The sequence below is a fragment of the Eptesicus fuscus genome, chromosome 2 (genome assembly GCF_027574615.1).
Source record: "Eptesicus fuscus isolate TK198812 chromosome 2, DD_ASM_mEF_20220401, whole genome shotgun sequence".
NCBI lineage: Eukaryota > Metazoa > Chordata > Mammalia > Chiroptera > Vespertilionidae > Eptesicus > Eptesicus fuscus.
This window is the reverse complement of record NC_072474.1, coordinates 94,969,515-94,989,258: the sequence shown is the minus strand read 5'-3', so window position 1 is coordinate 94,989,258 and position 19,744 is coordinate 94,969,515. Positions and strand designations below refer to the sequence as shown.

The 19,744-nt window shown below is 47.4% G+C and overlaps 2 protein-coding genes across 2 annotated transcripts in view; both read left to right on the top strand.

The window, feature by feature from the left end:
* NWD2 (NACHT and WD repeat domain containing 2) overlaps positions 1-10,630 on the top strand; it is a 137,516-nt gene extending 126,886 nt beyond the window's left edge. The window contains exons 6-7 of the mRNA XM_008140206.3: positions 4,177-4,766; positions 6,668-10,630. Of these exons, the coding sequence (XP_008138428.2) occupies positions 4,177-4,766; positions 6,668-10,600 (4,523 nt within the window). The 3' untranslated portion in view covers positions 10,601-10,630. The remainder of the gene's footprint in view (positions 1-4,176; positions 4,767-6,667) is intronic.
* Positions 10,631-17,253: 6,623 nt separating this feature from the next.
* C2H4orf19 (chromosome 2 C4orf19 homolog) overlaps positions 17,254-19,744 on the top strand; it is a 72,158-nt gene continuing 69,667 nt past the window's right edge. The window contains exon 1 of the mRNA XM_054723918.1: positions 17,254-17,292. The gene's annotated coding sequence lies outside the window, so the exon portion shown is untranslated. The remainder of the gene's footprint in view (positions 17,293-19,744) is intronic.

The following is a 19,744-nucleotide window of genomic DNA, read 5'->3' as shown; positions in this document are numbered from 1 at the left end:
TGGGTCCAGATTTAGATAGAGTGTGCAATAAGGAAATGATGTTTGAGCTGAATGACAGAAGGAATCAGAGCCAACAGTGTAGCATTTATTTTGAAAGTCGATAGTAAAGAATTACTAAAGAAAAAGCAACCGTAGTTGCATTTTCAGATTGGTTTAGAGAATGATAGCAAAGCATTTGTGAAAACATGAACAGCACGTGATACTATTCTCCCTGGATACATGGATTCCAGCTCAAAGAAATCATAAATAATTCTGACCAAGTCATTCTCTGCAAGCTGTCAAAAATTAGGTCTTATTTTAAATCTTCCTGAAAACACTAAACTTGGCAGGAATGAGCAGTGTCTCCCGAATACACAGATGAACAAACATCCCTGTTCCTTTGGGATCTTGTTGATCCATGTTTGAGGCTCTGGATCTTCATCATTATCAAAGGAAGAACCACCCTGTTTTAAAAGCATGCTGTGTTAGAAAAAAATAGTGCCCACAGCAAAAGCTTTCCTGTTCTTGGCAAGAAACATCAGTTTGGGGAAGGCATCCTCTCTTCAGAATCATACAGCTCAAGGGTTCAGATAGTTCGTCGCCAAACACTTTCTTCTCATTTTCTCCACACTAAAGAACTCTGTTCACACAGATATTTAGGAGGATAAATAATTTGATACTATGTAGTATGAACTACTACAAGTCGTCTGTTTTCTGCTTCTTACAGATATACATGCTCAGGACAGTTTTATTTATTTTACATTTCAAACTCATTTTAAGACCATATCTGCACAATGAAAATTGCTGGAGAAGTACCCACCCTTTGAAATGGATGTACAGATAACCCTGGAACAATGTGTGGGTTAGGGGTGCCAACCCCCCTGTGCAGTCAAATATCCACACATAACCTGACACCCCCAAATTTTAAATACTGATAGCCTACTGTTGACTGGAAGCTTTACCAATAACATAAACACTCGATTAACACATATTTTGTGTATGTATTATATACTGTATTCTCACACAAAAATTAACCTAGAGAAAAGAAAATATTAATAAAATCATAAGGATGGGAAATTTAAACATAAGGATGGGAAAATACATTTGCAGTACTGTACATATTTATTGAAAAAAATCCCACATATAAGTGGATCTGCACAGCTCAAACCCATGTTGTTCAAGGGTCAACTGTAGTATCTATATATATAAAAGCCTAAGTGACCATTACAACCGAACAACCAGTCACTATGATGCGCACTGACCACCAGGGGGCAGACACTCAATGCAGGAGCTGCCCCCTGGTGGTCAGTACACTCCCATAGCCAACCTCCCGCTGCTGGCCAACCTCCACGGCCCCTGGCCAACCTCCGTGGCCCCTGCCCCTGCTGGCCCCAATCACCCCATCAGAACCTCCCACAGCCCCTCCCCACTCCCTGCCAGCCGGCCAGCCCTGATCAGAACCTCCCACAGACCCTCTCCCCCAGCCCCCCACTGGCTGGCCAACCTCCAACCTCCCAAGGCCCCTCTCCCTGGCCGGCCAACCTCCCGGGGCCCCTACCCCCACCCCCACTGGCTGGCCCCGATGGCCCCAATCGGAACTGGGCAAGACGCTCCAATCTGCCCCAATCGCCGACCAGGCCGAGGGACCCCACCCGTGCACAAATTCATGCACCGGGCCTCTAGTATTTTATATTTTCAGAAATCTTGAAAATATGAATACTAACTAGAATCTGGAAAGCTTTACATTTTTATATAACAGGAGAGGAAGAGAAATAAATTAGACCTCAAAATGGTATTCTACAGTCAAAACTGAGGGGAGAGTACAGAGATTAATGTCTCATGAATGCTAGTTACCAGGGCTGGGCCTATCCTCCTAGTGTGTCCTGTACCAGGTGCTGTGACTGGTTCAATTTTCGGATATTAAGAAAAATGCAAGGACAGAAAACAAATACTGCATAGTAAGGAAGGGTGAAGTTTATAATATTTATAGACAAGTAAATATCAGAAATTATTCATAAAAGTCCCCTGAAATCATGACGATGCACTTTGCTTCTAAAAATAACTCTGGAATTGACTTCATCTTTGATGGCTTTTTTATTCAGGTATATTTATTAGGTCTAGACCATCAACCAGGCACTCTTATGTACAGTCTGTCTTTTTCCCCCTGAGCCAAGCTTAGGTGGGCTCTACCAACTTGCTTTGTCTGTATCTCTTTCTATGCTGCATTTATTATCAACACTCATGATTGCTAGTATTCGTATTTTCAAGATTTCTGAAAATATAAAATATACTACAGTTGACCCTGGAATATACTCTTGTCCCTAGAGTGATACCCATGTCAGTTAGGTTACAGTTGACTTGTTTTCAGGAGTCAGAGGTAGCAGTGCATGTCCTGGTTATCATTCATTATGTGTAGAGATTATGGTTTGGCCACTTGTCTCTCTTCCTGATACTGAGAATGCAGCACCCAGCCAATCCAGCGTGGCCCCTGGCGTTTCACACAGATGCCTGGAAAAGACGTGGGCCAAAGGCTGCTCTCTGCAGGCGCTCATCAAGTCAAGGTTTCTTGAATCTTTCCTAGTCTACATTATCAGGAGTCCCTGCTCTTCTATAAAAAGAAGACTAGACTGACCTCCTTAATCAAGTTGTCTGATTAAAACCCTTAGTAAAACATGCTGACGCAAATGACACAGCTCACTCAACACTGGTGGCTATAAATATATCTTCTTACAAATATATCTTCTTAAGTCACAAATTTTGATCAATCACTATCATCACTGAAGCAATATTATTACGGGAGTCCCACTAAAAGGCATCTTTTTAAAATAAAACCCCCACATTCCTTAATAGTCACTGTATAGAATACAAGTATGTTTCAGGTTTCGCTTGATGTTGGAGTTGTGGACAGCACATGGCAATGTTTTCCGCTTATGACCAGCCCTGTGTATTCTGAGCGCCACCCCCTCACCCCATGCTCCCATCAGACTCAAGCTCAGTACTTAACCGTATTTTCTGGCGTATAAGACGACTGGGCGTATAGAAGATTTTCCTGGGTTAAAAAGTCGTCTTATATGCTGGAAAATATGGTACCTCCTTTCCTGGCCTCTCCAAGTGGATTAGGGTCACCCTCCTCCCCACCCCCGATTGTTTTCTGTCACTGCACCATGTTATTCTCCTTCCTGGGACTGAAACAATCATAATACATTTATTAGTGGTGCTCTGTGGTTCGTGTCTGCTGTCCTCCACTGGACTGAGAGCTCCATAAAGGTTTTTTTCTCTCAGCATTGTCTGTTTTCTCTCCATTGCATCCTGAGCAACCAGCAGCATGCCTGGCACATAGTAGGTGCTCAATAAGACCAACTGGATGAAGGATAGCGAAGGGGGAGGGAGACAAGAAAGAAGGAAGTGAAGGCAGGTGGGCAGTTTAACAAGACTGCATGCCTTAAAATTCATTTCATTCATTTTTATTTTTCTTCCCTAAAATAATGCACAAGTGATGTTTTTCTTACGACGGATCTAATTTTAAATGTTCCTATGGAGCCTTGAGTGATTTATAATGTATATTTACTTGTATGTAAGCATATGTTTTATAAGCCTTATCTTAGAAGAAATGAAGTTACATACTAAGTCATTTTTCTGTACCTGACCTGATAGATATAATGTGGTTTAACAGTGACATGGATAATTCAGATTGATCAATAATCAGAACATGATTGTATTTTTAAACATGCTTTTCATATTGATTTTTACCCGTAACTGTTCGGGGTACGATGCACTTCAAACAAAATGGTGAAGCTACATGTAAAGGGGAGACTGACCAGGAAGCAGTAAACTGGATCTGTCATTCGGCCTCCTCCTCATTCTTTCCTGGCCCCAATGGGTCCCTGCTCTTCACTCTTAGACCCCTGACGTCTGAGAGGAAAGCTAAGTAAGGAGTAACCTAAATATAAACTTGGTATGCTTTCTTTCTTATGCTTATGTTCAACCTCTCCTTGCTACTGGGGAGAGAATGAAAGAATTGTATTTAAAACCCATTGTTCTGGGTTCCAGGCTGTGTAGGAAACACAAATAGGAAATTAAGGAGTGAAGAAATTATTCTATAAAATAATCTGCCACTAGGACTGGAGAGTTAAGAGCTGGGCTGACAGTCTGTTGCTTCTTTGTTTCGTGCAATAAGCTGATTTTGTTTGCTTTCAGCTATAGAGGATGAGTTTGACTTCGCCCTAGGCAAGCAAACTCCCGCATTCCTGAAGAAGTGCGTCTGCTACATTAGGAAAATTGCTAACATTGAGCGATTTGTGAAAATCCCAGAGATGGGAAAATACATGGATATCACTGGGACAGACCCGAGGATTATCCGCGACCCAGAAGCCCAGGAGAAGCTGATAAAACTCAGGGATGAATTTATTCCTACGATCGTTGCATCATCTAATCTCAGAGTATACACGTCTGTTACTCATTGTGACATGAAACTCGGCTACTCCCAGGAAATAGAAAATCACTACATAGAAGGCCTCGGCAAACAATTTTACGAGGACATGATCGATATAATTCAGGCAACGGTACAGCAGAATTTTGACACTGAGACTGATACACTCTACGACGAAATCCTCCAGCATTCCTCGTTGTGTAAAACATATGCCTCTTTCTACGAGTACAAGTGCGAATCTCTAACCAGAGTCCATAAATACATCCTCCCGAGCAAAACCGGGCACATCAACCCGCTTATTATATATGGTGGACCGTGCACGGGGAAGACGCTCCTGCTAGCTGAAGTGGCAAAGAAGGTAAAAGCCTATTCTTTTACGTGCATGTTTATAAAAGACTTACTTTTGGGAAACGTTAAATTGACCATATTCATTTCCATCTTCTGTGTTTACTATCTGGATTATAGTTAATCTTTTTGGATGGCACTCCGGTGTTTCCCATTTGCTGGTATAACAGGCGAATTGAAAGAGGAAGACTCATGGGGTGTGATTATAGGGCAGCTTGATGTTTTCTCCCACTGTTCAGACTCACGCTGTGGGGCTGGCCTTCACTCGAATGGAAACTAGTGCACATCTCCCAGCTCTCCTCACCCCCCAGCAAAGACACACCCTCCAGCTGCTTCTGGACATGAAATCAGTCTCAGTTCCGCAACTAATATTTCCAGTCTAAGATGATAATTAAAATTTCAGTCTACATTTCTCTCCCCCAGCAAAGTATCTACAGTGGTAGGCAGGGGTATGGCCATCTTTTCTTTTCTTTCTTTTAAAAAAAAAATATTTTTATTGATTTTGAGAGAGAGAGAGAAAGAGAGAGAGAGAAGATGGGAGGGGAGAGAGAGAAAAACAGATTGGGCCCACGACATGGGCGTATGCTCTGACCGGGAATTGAACCCACAAACCTTCGGTGCACAGGATGACGCCCAACCAGCTGAGCCACACCGGCCAGGGCTCCTTTCTTTCTCCACACAGCACTTCTCCCCCTCCTTCCCTAATACCAAATCCAACCACCTTTATGACCCCTACAGGGCTGCGGCGGAGGGGATGTAGGGAAGGTAAGGTGGCCAGAAAGTTCGGGCATGACCAGTGCTGCTCTGAACTGGGCTCTGCACCCTCTGGTCTCGGCAGGTGTTGAGAGCTGCTTCCTGCCTCTTCTGCGGCCTTCTCGTGGCTTCCTGGAGGCCCTTCCCTCCCACGCCCCTTGCCCTGGCCAAGCATCTCTCAGAGAAATTGTTTCCCAGCTTGTCACTTCCTTGGCTTCTAGATAGTCAACAACACACTTGTAGTATCTTTCTACCAAGATCCTCTCCATAGCCCAGCAAACAGAGAGAGAGAGGGCGAGGGAGGGTGGGGGGGGGGGAATGAAAGTCAAATTAACTTCTCCAACTTTGTCTGCTGCTAACCATTTAACTCTAAGCAAGTCATTTCTCCAGCCTGGACCTCGGTTTCCACTTCTGTTAAATGACACTGTAATTCCCATGTTCCCTACAGAGAGATAATTGAGAATGATTAGTTCCTGTTTATATAGTAAACTATTATAAAGCACAAATTTAGCAAAACCCTTTGAACCAGATTTAATCAGATTTTCATAATAAATAATAATCATGATGAACCTATAGCATGACAACATAGAAAAATGTCTCTGAAGCATAAAAGATTATATTCAGTGTCATTTTAGTACTATTTTATTGCATTTTAATTAACTGGAAATTAAAATTGTCCAGCCATATATGGTATTGTGTGATCCAATTAATGAAAAGATTTTACTTGATAAGGCATAAATTATTGTGTAAGCTACTCATTAAACACTTACTTGGCACCTACTATGCGCCAACAACCATGCCCAGAAATGGGATTCACCATTTTAAAATGTCATGACCATACTAGATATTCAGGTTTACTCTTTATGAACCACTTTGTAACTTTTAGACTACAAGCTGAATGTGGCCTTTGGTTGAAATATTACTACTCACTATTTTATTACCTTTAGATGAGTGGTCCTGAGGGTCTCACCTAAAGATTTTAGGGCGTGAGCTTTGTGACAGCCCTTTGACCTTCTCGGAAGGTTCTTCCATTTCCTGGTTCTAGATGACTTTCTGCATGGCCCGGGTTCCCAGAAGTCTGACCTCTCCCGAGAAGAGATGTTGCAGTATATGAGCACGTGACTGTGTCTTACCATGCTAAATGCCACCTTTGTGTTTTAGGCTTATGGCTGGCTACATGAACACGCAGGACCAGAATCAGACCCAGTAATAGTTGTGCGATTTCTAGGAAGCACAGACATGAGTACGGACCTCAGGACGCTCCTCCTGAGTGTTTGCGAACAATTGGCAGTGAACTACCGGTGTCTGGTTCAAAACTACCCCAAGAAGATTCATGACCTCCGTGACTTATTTATAAACCTTTTGAATGAGTCTTCACCGCAGAGACCTCTAGTAATAATATTCGACGCCCTAGAGCAGCTCTCGGAGAGTGACGAGGCCAGGAAGCTTTGGTGGCTCCCTGCTCACCTTCCCCGCTTCGTACGGGTAGTCCTCTCCACCCTGCCCAACAAACACGGGATCCTGCAGAAACTAAGGTGCCTTATCCACGAGGAAAACAACTACATCGAGTTGATTCCCCGGGACAGGAAGATGTGCAGCCAGGTCCTCAAGCACCAGCTGCTGCGCGTCAAAAGGAAGGTCACCTCGGGCCAGCAGATTTACGTGAACAACGCCTTCTCCAAGTGCACGCTGCCCATGTTCGTGAACCTGACCTTCAGGGAGGTGAGACACTGGAGGTCTCACAAAGATGTCGATGAATCCTCCCTCTGTGTCACCGTTCATGAGAGCATAGAGCAGCTCTTCTGGTCCCTGGAGAAGAAGTGTGGTCAGAAACTGGTCTCCAGGGCTCTTGGTTACATCACCATGGCCAAGATGGGTTTGAGTGAAATGGAACTGGAGGACGTGCTGGCCCTGGACAACAGTGTCATGAACGAGCTCAATGAGCACAGCAGGCCCAGCAATCCCCTGAGAGTACCTTACCTGTACATCGCGAGGCTCAAGGAGGGTCTCAGTGGATACTTAATAGAAAGGCACGTGAAGAACGTCACACTCCTGGTCTGGGCCAATAGGCACCTGCAGCTCATAGCCCAGAAGCTGTACCTGAAGGAAGACAGTCACCTGCACGAAATGCACACCATCCTGGCAGACTATTTTCTGGGCGTCTGGTCAGGGGGCAGGAGGAAGGCCTTTTGCCTCGAAGACCCCTACTTGAATGGCTGCCTGGACTTGGAGAGCAGAAGCCTGCTGGAGGAAGAAAAGCACTTCATGGAGCAGGCTTCCTTCGACAGGCAGGCCCCAGACCAGCCCTGGGTTTTCCAGTGCAACCCACTGGAGCCCGACATCTTCTTCGTCAACCATCGGAAAATGTCCGAGCTCTTGTACCACCTGACGAGGTGTGGGAAAACCGACGACCTGCTGTACGGCATCATCATGAACTTCAGCTGGCTGTACACCATGATCAAAATTGGCCAGTTCGACAAAGTGCTCTCGGACATCGAGCTGGCTTACAACTACTCGCAAGAGAAGGAGATGAAGTTCCTGGCCAACACCCTCCGCAGCCTCAAAAGCAAGGTCATTGCGTTCCCCGGCTCCCTTTCAGCAGAGCTTCAGCAAAGGCTGCTGCCCGTCCTCAGCTCCCTGCCCAAACTGAGGCACCTCCTCCTGGAGTGTGACAAGGACGGGCCCAAGTATTGCTCCATCGTGCCGCTCCATTCCTCCATGGACGTGACGTACAGCCCGGAGCGTCTTCCCTTGGCGGCCAGTCACCTGCACGTCACCGAGATCCTGCCTACCTGTAACCCCAGGACTGTGCTCACGGCTTTGGAGAGCGGTTCCATCAGCACCTGGGATGTGGAAACGCGTCAGCTTCTCAGGCAAATCACAACAGCCCAGTCCGTCATCCTGGGCATGAAACTCAGCGGCGACGAAAAGTATCTCGTGGTGGCTACGACCAATAACACCTTGCTGATTTATGACAATGTCAATTCTTGTCTCCTGTCCGAAGTGGAGATCAAAGGGACCAAGCATGGAAGTGGCTCCACCTACATCAATGGGTTTACGCTGTCCGCCAACCACGCCCTGGCTTGGCTCGAGGCCAGCAAAGACGTCACCGTCATCGATCTGCTCTACGGGTGGCCCCTCTACCAGTTCCACTGCTGGTACGAAGTGACGTGTGTCCGGTGCTCTCTGGACGGGATGCATGCTTTCTGCGGGCAGTACCTGAACACCACCACCATCTTTCACTTGGGGAGTGGGGAAAAGTTATGCACGGTGACGTCCGAATTTTCAGGTGGCTTTGTGAAGTTTCTCCTTATCTTGGACACGGCTCAAGAAATGGTCATGGTGGACAGTGAGGGGAGCCTCTCCGTCTGGAACACGGAGGACCTTTCCAGCCCCCAGCTGACCGACGACTTTGACTGCCGGAGGGAAGACAGCGAGGTGGTCAGCATCGAGCTGTCGGAGGACCAAAGTGCAATTCTGATCTGTAAAGCCCTCAGCATCGAGCTCTTAGACACCGGCCTGTGGAAGGTGGCCGAGAAGTTCCGGGCGAAGCACAACGAGCGCTTCGTATCGGCCGTGCTGTCCAAGAACGGAGACTGCATCATCGCCACCATGGAAAACACCTCGGCCGTGTTCTTCTGGAGGCGGGACACGGGCCAGTGCATGGCGAGCTTGCGGGAGATCTCGGGGACCATCGTGAGGCTGGTGAAGTCCAGTCACCACAACATGCTGCTCTCCTTATCCACCGGCGGCGTGCTGTCCATCTGGGACGTCGACATCATCACGGCCATGTCCAACATCGACAAGACCGGGAAGCCCATCCAGAGCCTGATGTTGCCCGCCCGAGGGGAGATCATCTACTCCCTCGACGGCTCGGACTGTGTGCATAAGTGGAACTTCAGCAGCGGGTTCATCGAGGCGGTGTTTAAACACGAGGGCGTGGTGGAGCACTGCGTGCTGACGTCCTCCGGGGACGTGATGGTGACCTCGGACGACAAGAGCAGCCAGTACGTCTGGCACACCAGCAGCGGGGAAAACCTCTTCCGCATCAACGGGCAGCGCATCTCGCAGCTGCTGATCACGCACAACGACCAGTTTGTGGTGTCTCTGTGTGAGGAAAACGCCTCCCGGGTCTGGAGGCTGGCCACGGGCCACAGGGTCTGCAACATCCTCACCTCGCTGCAGAACGCCTTCATCACCTCCGCCAACACCTTCGTGGTGGGGATGACCCAGAGCAAAGTGCTGGCCGTCAGCCTGTGGACGGGAAGCATCACCAAGAAGTTCTGCTGCGAGGACGGCACCACCATCGTGAGCTTCAAGCTCATCCCCGACTGCCCCGACATCATCGTGTTCATCACGTCGGCCGAGACGGTGAACGTCTGGAGCCTGACCGACGAAGTCATCTGTCGCCGCGTGCAGCTTCCGAGCAACTTCCTGAAGACGCTGGAGGACTTTGAAATTTCTCCCAACGGGAAGTTAGGCATCATCTCCCGGGGAGATGAAAACATCAACGTGCTGGATCTGCACAGCGGTAAGCTACGGGTGGTGCACGCCTCCGGGGTCATCTGGAGGCAGAGGTTGTCCCGGGACGGTCGCTACCTGGTGTACATCTGCTTCCGAAGCGGGGAGGACGAGGATGAAAACGGTGCCGTGTCCAGTTTAATCGTCATGAGGCTGGCCGACGGCAAAAACATCGGTGCTTGTTCCCTGTACAAAACGCCCACGTTTCTGGCCCTCTCCCAGAGGCACCTGCACATCGTGGTGGGTTTTGACGACGGGAGCATCGGGATCTACACGGTGGTGGACCGTGTGGACGCTGCCCTGAAGATCAAAATCGCCACTTCGAACAGCAGGCAGATATTCAACAACGCGTCACAGACCTCCAGGGCGAAGTGCAGTAGCTACTGTTTCAAGGCGTCTGTGGATTGCCTGTGGAGAGAGTCCACTGAGGTCTTTGCAAGGGACAGTCCTATCACGGTGAGTGAGCCCACTGAGCCCAGCGAGGCGACACCCTCCAAGAAACACAATTCTTGCTACGACCGGGTGTGTGCTGCCCTGGAACCCAGGGGCCACAGCTATGGCCCTGATAACTGACGAGAAGGTTTCCCCTGCTCATCAGAGATACACGAGACAGGCACAGAAGAGCGGTGGGCGGAGTACCTCCTGCACCCCAAATGATAAACTACTCATTTCTTAACAGCCGAGAAAGAGGCCGGAGTCCCAGTGTGACTGATTCACATGCTCCTGAAATGCACCGAAATGGGAAATCGGGTTTTGGGTTTGTTCTTTCCGTCAAGTTTACCCAGGATTGAAGTCCTGAGACTTCCCTAGAGAATTTGTAGAAATCATATTTCAGTGACTACATCACCTGGGGGAGAGAAGGTGGTTTTAAAACGGTGGGGGCAGAAGCAACATAACTCATACCATGGGTCCAGCTGAGAGCGGCTGGAGATCGGTCGGACTGGCACCGGTTTTAGAGAAATCGGATGAAATCGCGAACACACAGGGCTGTTTGACTTCAAGTGATTGTGCGGCCGTCAGTAAACACAGCCTTAATCTCTCCTTGCATTTTACAATCCTGACAACTGTGTAAACCCCGTCTGCAGAAGGAAGGCCTAACCGTGCCAAATCATGTATCGAAAATGCCCAGACGGACGCCCAGTTTCCCAAGAGAAAGGGTGTGCAAGGTGAGGCCACGAACTGGACTGGGACGAGAGCTACCTGCCACCGTCATAGGGCTACCGAACCCGCAGAGCCGGCCTTCGTGAAAATACAGTGGCGACAATTGCCTGCCAAGGTTTCTGTATCACGGGACATACGGTTTTTGAAGCTATTTCCTGGGCTGCAAAAGAACACATTTACTAAGGAACCACCATCTTTTCGTGTCTTTTTGCAATGCCTACGTGTGCTGGGTGCAGAGAAGATTTTCAGGAAGGGCATTACCGATTTGGTCCAAGCACCTGTTCATTCCTCTCATCGTACTAACAGAAGTCTGTGCTGTGCAGTCAGTTGTATGGAAGCATAAGTTATTTCCTAAATCCCTGCAGTAAATCTTAACAGAAGGAACGTTTTCTCGACACACCATCTATGAAACACTGACGACATCTGCCTTACTCTTCCTCCTCCTCTTTCCTTGGAAACCCCAGATAGGTGACCAAATACTCTGGGACAAATGGAAGATGCCTGTCTTTGTGCTAAAATATCCCATACATCTTCGGGGTGTCCAAAGGCTCTTTATTGTCCCTGTTTGTAATCGCTTTCTTACTTCTGCACACTGTGTGTTTGCTTCTTTATCTGTCTCCCTTTCCGCTCGAGGACTCTTCAGAGACTTTTCTAGGTGTATCCACTCTCTTTTTTAAAAAAAACTATGTCACCTATTTAAAAGAAAACATTACATCCCGAAAGGGGAAAGTGATTTTCTTCACGTGACATGTCCGTGGATAACTTTCCAAAGGGGGTCGGTAGAGGTGGTTTGGTTTTGCTTGAAAGGGGCAGCTGTGACTTGAGTAGACAGAATAACGAACAAGGAGCTGACTCGCTTTTGGACCCGCACTGCCATGAACTCATCACATATCCGTAGACAGATCTTTCACCTCCCTGCTGTACTGTTTTTGTAAAGTGTAAAATAAAGATCATGGTAGCATCTGCGATAGCCCTCACAGGGATGTAGGGGAGCAATGTAAGAAACAAATATAGTGACATCTTGATTGTTGGAAAGAGATGTTATTCAGAGAGGAACACCCAATCCACCGTGAAAGACTTTTGTCAGGATGTCCCTCCTGGTCTAGCTACCAGCCAGGGAGGTGGTACCCAGAGAAGGCCCAGCCCAGGCACAGATCACCTGGAATTTACTGTATGAGGCGATGCTTTTTTTTTTAGCACTTCAGAGGCAACACATCTTATTCCTGTCATTATCCGTTGGACCTCCATGCCACACATTTCTAAGAATTAAATGCCTAGATGGATTAAATGTAGTGTGTGAATGTTCCATGTAACAGCCAATAGAGTTTAACAAGTGACTTGAATGATTTTTCCTAACTTGTTTGCAAACTGATAGCTCATATTGAATGTTTTTATGTAAACTTTGTATTGTTGGGAAGAATTACCCAATCAGAGATTTATATTTTCATAAATGTTACATTTAGTTAAATTTTGTTACGGAGTTGTTACACTAGAAAATTATTGCAGTCTTCAAACAATATAGTCTTGTGTATGTATTGTTTGTATGAATAAAAGATAAACTATGTAAATTTGTGTGGCATTTGTTTTTCTCCCAACTTAGGCAGATGTAGTTAGAGAGTGTTGGTAATAATAATCATTATTATTCGTGCTTACTATATACCCGGCACTATTTTCAGAGCTATACATGTACTAAACCATGTAATCTTCACAATAGCTTTCTGTGTTAGGTACTGGTAGCATTCCAAATTTACAGATGAAGAAACCTAAACACACAGGTCTAGGGAGAATAGCTGAATCAATGCACAATCAATGTGCTTTTTTCCTCAAAGCACATAAAAATAGAGCGTTGAGTATCCGGTAGGCACTTTCTGATAATGACCTTTAAGATGTTTTCTAACTATCAGATTACAGACCAGGCTGGGTGCTGAGGATTCCTGGGGTTCTTTGCAAACTCTCTGGATCTTCAGGTGTGCCACAATCGTTGGTACACTATTCATTTAGCAAATATTTATTGGGGCATATATTTGGCCAAGAACACAAAGGTTAATAAAGTAGCTTGTGCCTTCTAGGGTTTCACAGTGTTAACAGGAAAACAAGTTCCAGGACAGTGTGCTTCCCACTGGAGCTGGGGGTGGCAGTGGGATGGACGATAACCAAGGAATCGTCCACTCATAAACTCCCTGCAGGTGAGACACCCGGGGACTTTCCCACATTCACCTCTTCTTTTTGTCACCTATTGGATCTGAGAATCACAAACACACACACACACACACACACACACACACACAGAGGTTTGTTTTTTTTAAACAGGGCAGCAATGGAGGGCTTAAGTGGTGATAACTAAGAAATGATCAGGTGAAACCTTGTATCTAGCTCCATGAGAAAGTTATTCTCAGAGAAACTTAAAATCAAGATGTTAAGAAAAATATTGACTTATTCGTCAGGCTTATTGCCTCCATTTCATATGGCTGAGACTGGTTTCTGTTTAAAATTTACTCCTCCTGAAATGATTCCACTACCCGTGCCAGGGAATGCCTTCTTGGATTCTAATCTAAATCCTTTGCATCAAAGGTTAAGCCCTCTTCTCATTTGGTTCTCAGAGAAAACATAGAGGAATTGACCAATAATCCTATATAGTAATCCTATATAATAAAGAGCTAGTATGCTAATTGGAGCGAACAGCAGAACGACCCTCCAGACGACCTTCCGGACGAAGCCGGGGCTGTGAGGGCCAGCTGAGGCTGTGAGGAGCTGCAGGGGCCGAGCCCCTTGCACAAATTTCGTGCATCAGGCCTCTAGTATTTATATAAACAAATTTCATACACTTGGAATTTGTTGCTTAACTAAATATCTTCTCTCCTAGCATGAAAAAAAAAGAACAAATACTGCCTGCTTGTTATATCCAAAGCACTATGCTATGCCCTAGGGCAGTGGCCGGCAAACTCATTAGTCAACAGAGCCAAATATCAACAGTACAACGATTGAAATTTCTTTTGAGAGCCAAATTTTTTAAACTTAAACTATATAGGTAGGTACATTGTTATTAACTTAATTAAGGTACTCCTAAGCTGGCCTTTGCTAAAACCTCAAGGGGCCAAAGAGCCGCATGTGGCTCGCGGGCCACAGTTTGCCGACCACTGCCCTAGGGTGATTTGAAAATTAGTCACACACAACTCCTGCCCTCTGGAACCCTACAATGTAAAGGAGACACAGCTAAGTCAGGTGTAAGAGGGACTATGACTCTGGCCAGTATGGCTCAGTTAGTTGGGCATCACCCTGTGCACTGCAAGATTGATGGTTTGATTCCAGGTCAGGGCACATGCCCAGGTTTGGGTTCAATCCCTGGTAGGGGGTGTACAGGAGGAAGTCAGTCCATGTTGCTCTCACATCGATGTTTCTCTCTCTCTTCCTCTCCCTTCATATCTCTCTAAAAGTCAATTTAAAATATTTTTTTTGAAAAGACAGACTGTGATACAAAGTTATTAATAAAAGTGAAAGCCAAGTGCAGAAAATACACCATAGAGGAGCAGTGAACTCTGGGAACCAAAGGGAATGGCCAAGAGATGATGACAGAGAGCTGAGGCTTGATCAATAGCTAGGACTGAGCTGTCAGAATGTCAGAAAGACATTTCAGGTGAAGGAAGCTGTAGGAGCAAAAACCGTCGATTATTTTGGATGAACTCAAATGCTATGTTGGGATTTTAGACTTTATTCAGTAGTCAAAAAGGAATCATGATAAAAACATTTAGGAGAATGGACTGATGGGCATGGTATTTTGGAATGACTCAGGCAGTACTGTGTCAGGTGGATTAGAGATGGATGAGACCAATACAGAGACTATTGCAATGATCTGAGATAGAAAGTATAAGACTTTGATCTTAGGACAGTGGCAGTGAGAATGCTAAGAGGAGGGACAATTCAAGAGTGATTTCAGGAACAATTTAAGAGCTTAACTGACGGGAGTTGGTGGGGGAAAAGGAAAACAAATTCCAGTTTCAATTGAAACTGGGTAGAAAGCAGAGTTGAAAGTATAAAATGAATAGTTTAGGAGATGAAAGTTGTGGAAATAATGAAGTTGGACCTAGAGAGTTCAAAGGTTCAGACATCCATGCAGGCAACTGGAAATACGCTATTCATCCAATGGGGAAATGTGAGCTAAAGATAAAGAATCCAAACAGTTACCTCTATCTTAAAAGTCTAAAATGCCTCGTATGGTGCCTTTTTGTTACAATGTAAGCCAATACCATACACTTAAAATTTTTGTCTTTTTTTTAGAACTATATTGACAAATCTATTCAAATTAGCTTCCCTATCTTCCATGACTCATCAGTTGGAAACAGTTTATATGCCAATGAAAATACAAGCACATTTTAAAAACTAAGTGAATTACGGTGTTTTCAGTTCCACATGCTTCAAGAAACCATAGGTTTCTCTTCTGTATTTTGCACAGGGACCCCTCAGGTCTCCACTTGGCACGCCATGTGATCCTCAGGAAGTACAGATCACTCTTTATATAGACACATCAGAGGGTGGGGTTTCAGTGTATCAACGTGACAAATTATGTAGCTCTGGTAATGTGAGGTTAACAAAACACCACCCCCTCTGCCATGACAGAATCCCAGCCTTTACTAGATGGAAGTAACTTAACCAGCCGCTTGAGCAGATTAAGAGCCGTGATCTGAAAACTCAACTATACATCACCCCCCATATCCCTCACTGTTTCTGAATCTATGTGTCTGGAGTGGAACCCAAGAATTTGCATTTTTACTAAATTCCCCCAGGCGGTGCTCATTCCCCTTAGTCTGGGAACCACACTTTAAAACCTAAAATAAATACCAAAGCCTTTATGGTCAGAATAACCTAACTGGTAAATGTACCGATATCCTGTGGACATTACTAAAACATCAGCTAGAAGTTGGGCATGAGGTTCCTTTATTGTGACAGAGGGTTCTACCAGAAAATTATGTAAAGCAGAGTATAACTTCCCTCATAAATCTGTCCCTTTAAAGCATGCAGCTACTACACGACTGGGAAGATTCAGAAAAAATGAGTTTTACTCCATAAAGGCAATTGCCATGTAAATGGCGCTGGAGTCACTTAAGTAGAAACATTGAGAACTAGGGGCAGTGGGTATAGTATTCTCTGCTTGCTTCTCCAGCATCCTGCTGCATCCCTGGATGAGTTGGAGGGGAGAGAGAAGAGGGTGAGCTAGGTGGCGCAGTTGCTCAAAACATTTTACTTTTGGAGCGCAGGTGGAAAGATTGTCCCCTACATAAGTAATATTTTAGGGTAAAACCATCAGTTCTTCACCCACCTTAGGTGCGCGGATTACAACAAGCACAGGCGTGGAGCTCTGTAGGTGGGACGAAGCGTTGCAGCCGAGGTTCCCGCCCCAGGACAAGAGAGAGAAGGTAGGGGCGGGGAGCGTGATTTCCTTGAGCTCCCGCTGCGGTCTACACAGGCGAGCCTGCAGCTTCCCCGGGAATTAGCACGGTAGCGGCTGCGCTGTTGCTCAAACCATCCATGTCCCAAAGGCAGGCGACCGTGCACACGCCAGGTCTAAGCGGCCAATGCCAGAACGGCGGAGGTTACTGAAAAACTCGGGGGTCAGGGTTATAGATCTACTTGCCAGGGGTGCATGTATTCCTCTCCCCACTTCCGTCCCCTCTGGGAAGCTCCCCTCTCCCGACAGCAGGACAGGAAAAGTTTCCAGCTGGGGCAGGAGGCTGCCACGCAACCCGGTGCGGGTGCTCAGAGGCGGAGCGCCAGCATTTTTTGCTTCCGTGCGTCCGGAAGGCCGGCGCCGGCTGCGGGGGGTCGGAGTTGGACATCGGGGCCCGAGCGCGCGCCGGGGGTGCAGCCAGGGCACCTCCGGGGGAGCCCAGCGGCGCGGGGCGCGCAGGTAAAGGGTTACGCGTGCCGGGGAGGCTCGCCCCGGGCCGGCCACGTGATGCGCCGGCCCAATGACCGCGCCGGGGCGGCAGCTGCGAGCGCCGCGGGCTCCGGGCGCCGTGGAGCCGCTGGTGTTTCCCGGCGCGGCCGCCCGAGGCCCGCGAAGCCATGGGCGCCGAGACCCCGCCGCCGCCGCCGCCGCCCGGCCCCAGGTAGGACCGTCTGTGCCCCGCGCGTCGGGCCCGCCGCGGGGAGGACACGGGCTCCCTGCTGCAGAGCTCGGCTTGGTGGCATCCTTTCCCCGACTTTTCTTGCGGGTTATTTTTATTTCTTTATTTCCTTTTGCCCTGGGTGAGGCGATTCTCAGTTTGATTCCTCGGGACAAGTCTCGTAATTCCACAAAGGCACGGAAAGTGGCAAAATCCAGGATAGGGGGGGGGCGGGGGGGGGGGGCTTGGACCAAGTCCCCAAAGGTCAAGACAGTTGGTCAAGCTCGGCATCTGATTGGCGTAGGAAACACTTTTGTTTTTAAATCCCTAATTAATGAACTTGCAGCGGTGCCTGGGAACTTGAACTGGAAAAACTGCAAGGGATTTCCCTTTATTTCTAAGTCCCTCCTCCCCCATTTTTAAGCATCTGAGTATTTTTTATTTTTTTTATTTTCACAAAACGGAAATGGAACGTGACCGCCGCTGTTTCTCTGAGGTGTCCCTGGGTCCCAGGAGTTGCCCCCTTGGGGTGCTGGCGCCCTGGGGTGGCGGAGGGGAGGGCTGCAGGGGACCGGGTGCAGAGCGAGGCAGGAGCACGTGTGGAGCGAGGGTGCCGGCTGCAAAGGGTTAACCGGTCACCGAGCGTTTGCTGACTCTTGAATGCTTAGGCCAGCTCCTCCTGGCCGGTTCCTTGGGTCTCCTGGACCTCGGCAGCCCCGGGGAGGTGGAGGGGAGGTGTTCACGAACCACCGCTGGAGAACTTTTCCGGTGATGGCAGACAGAAATCAGTGTTGGGGTTTCTTTCTCCAGCCCTTGTCAGGAAACTCCCTTTGGTCACCTGGCACGTCTTATGGTTCACTGCTGGGTAGATGTTTGCCCAGCGGATTGAGAGGCAGTCTGTGTTCATGGGGTGGTTCAGAATCCTTACAGATAGGATTTTCTTCCTGTCGCTACGAGAGGGAGTCACTGAGGTCGCTTCTCACCAGGACTGAGGGATGTCCTCCTGGTTGGAACCAGGCTATGAAGAGGGGAGAGGAAGGGAGGAATAGCTGGGGGGGCAACGATGAGAAACATTTTTGAGAGTTGAATGAGAAAGAAACGGAAATTGGCAGCTGCCTTGAAAGACAATAGAGTGTCTAGTTGCCACTCGTTCCCACATTTATTAGAAAAACTCCAGCTCGTACTGTTTTAAGGAGGAGACTGAAAAAAACGCCAGTGCCTACAGAGCACCTTAGCAGTCCTGGAGCACATCCCGGAAACGGTACTTGGAAGCACTGAAGGCAGAGTTCTGGGGTGATGGGCGTTTATCTGGAGTGTGTGGAGTCAGTTATAGGAAGCTGCCTTGATCACCGAGGAGGAATGGACCAGACACTGATGAAGGAAGGCAGGGTTCGTCGTATTTCTCTTTGTGGACTCCCTCTGTCCCTCCTGATCCTGCTCTTTCCTCCCCACCTATGTGATGGTGCCTGGCTCATGGCACCCGGCCCCAGGGCCTGGTCCTCTTCTAGGTGGTTCTAGAGATTTAAAGAGACAAGGACACGGAAAGATAAATGCGGGGAATCTTAGCTATGTCCTAAGAGCTATTGCATATATGGACTTTTAAAACAGAAAACTTGTATATCAATGAAATATGTTCATTCACCTAAAAAATGGGAGGCTTCCCCTGACTTCTCACCTGGTGCCTCTCTGAGCCTGGAAACACTACCTGGCTGAGCTCTGGCCAGAGTCCCGGCCCCCAGGGCAGAGCAGGTGCTGCCCTCCTGGCTCTGGGAACTGCCCTGCCCGGGGTGCCCCAGAGCCCATTGACTGGGCTTCTTGGAATGGACTCCAGTTTCCAAATAATTGACTGCCAGCTCCCCAGCAGCTGGGTTTCTTCCACCTGGAATGTTTCAAATGTTCCCCTAATTTCACAATTTTCCCAGTTACCCTGAATCTTGGGCACTTTGGGGGAGTCTTGGTTAAATAGTACCTCGGTCCTGCCTTTTTTCTTTCTTCTTTTTTTGGTCTTTAGATGATCTGGTTGCAGATAAAATTTCTAGATATCTAGCTCTGGCCAGTGTTGCTCAGTGGATAGGATGTTGGCCCTCAGACTGAGGAGTCTCAGGTTTAAGTCCCAGTCAAGGGCATGTACCTGGGTTGCAGGTTCCATCCCCAGCCCCAGTCAGGGTGCGTGCGGGAGGCAACCAATCAATGTGTCTCTCTCACATCGATGTTTCTCTCTCTCTCTCTCTCTCTCTCCCCCTCCTCCCTTCCACTTTCTCTAAAAATCAATGGAAAAAATATCCTCAGATAAGGATTAACAACAAAAAGTCTTTGTTTCTAGATATCTATAAAAGAGGAGTTGGTAGGGGAGGGCAGATGTAAGCCTTTACCCATCTGCAGGTCCGATGGGGCACCCAGTTGTAGCCTTTTTTAGTCTATGCTACTTAAGAAAACGAAATGAAATATTTTCTCT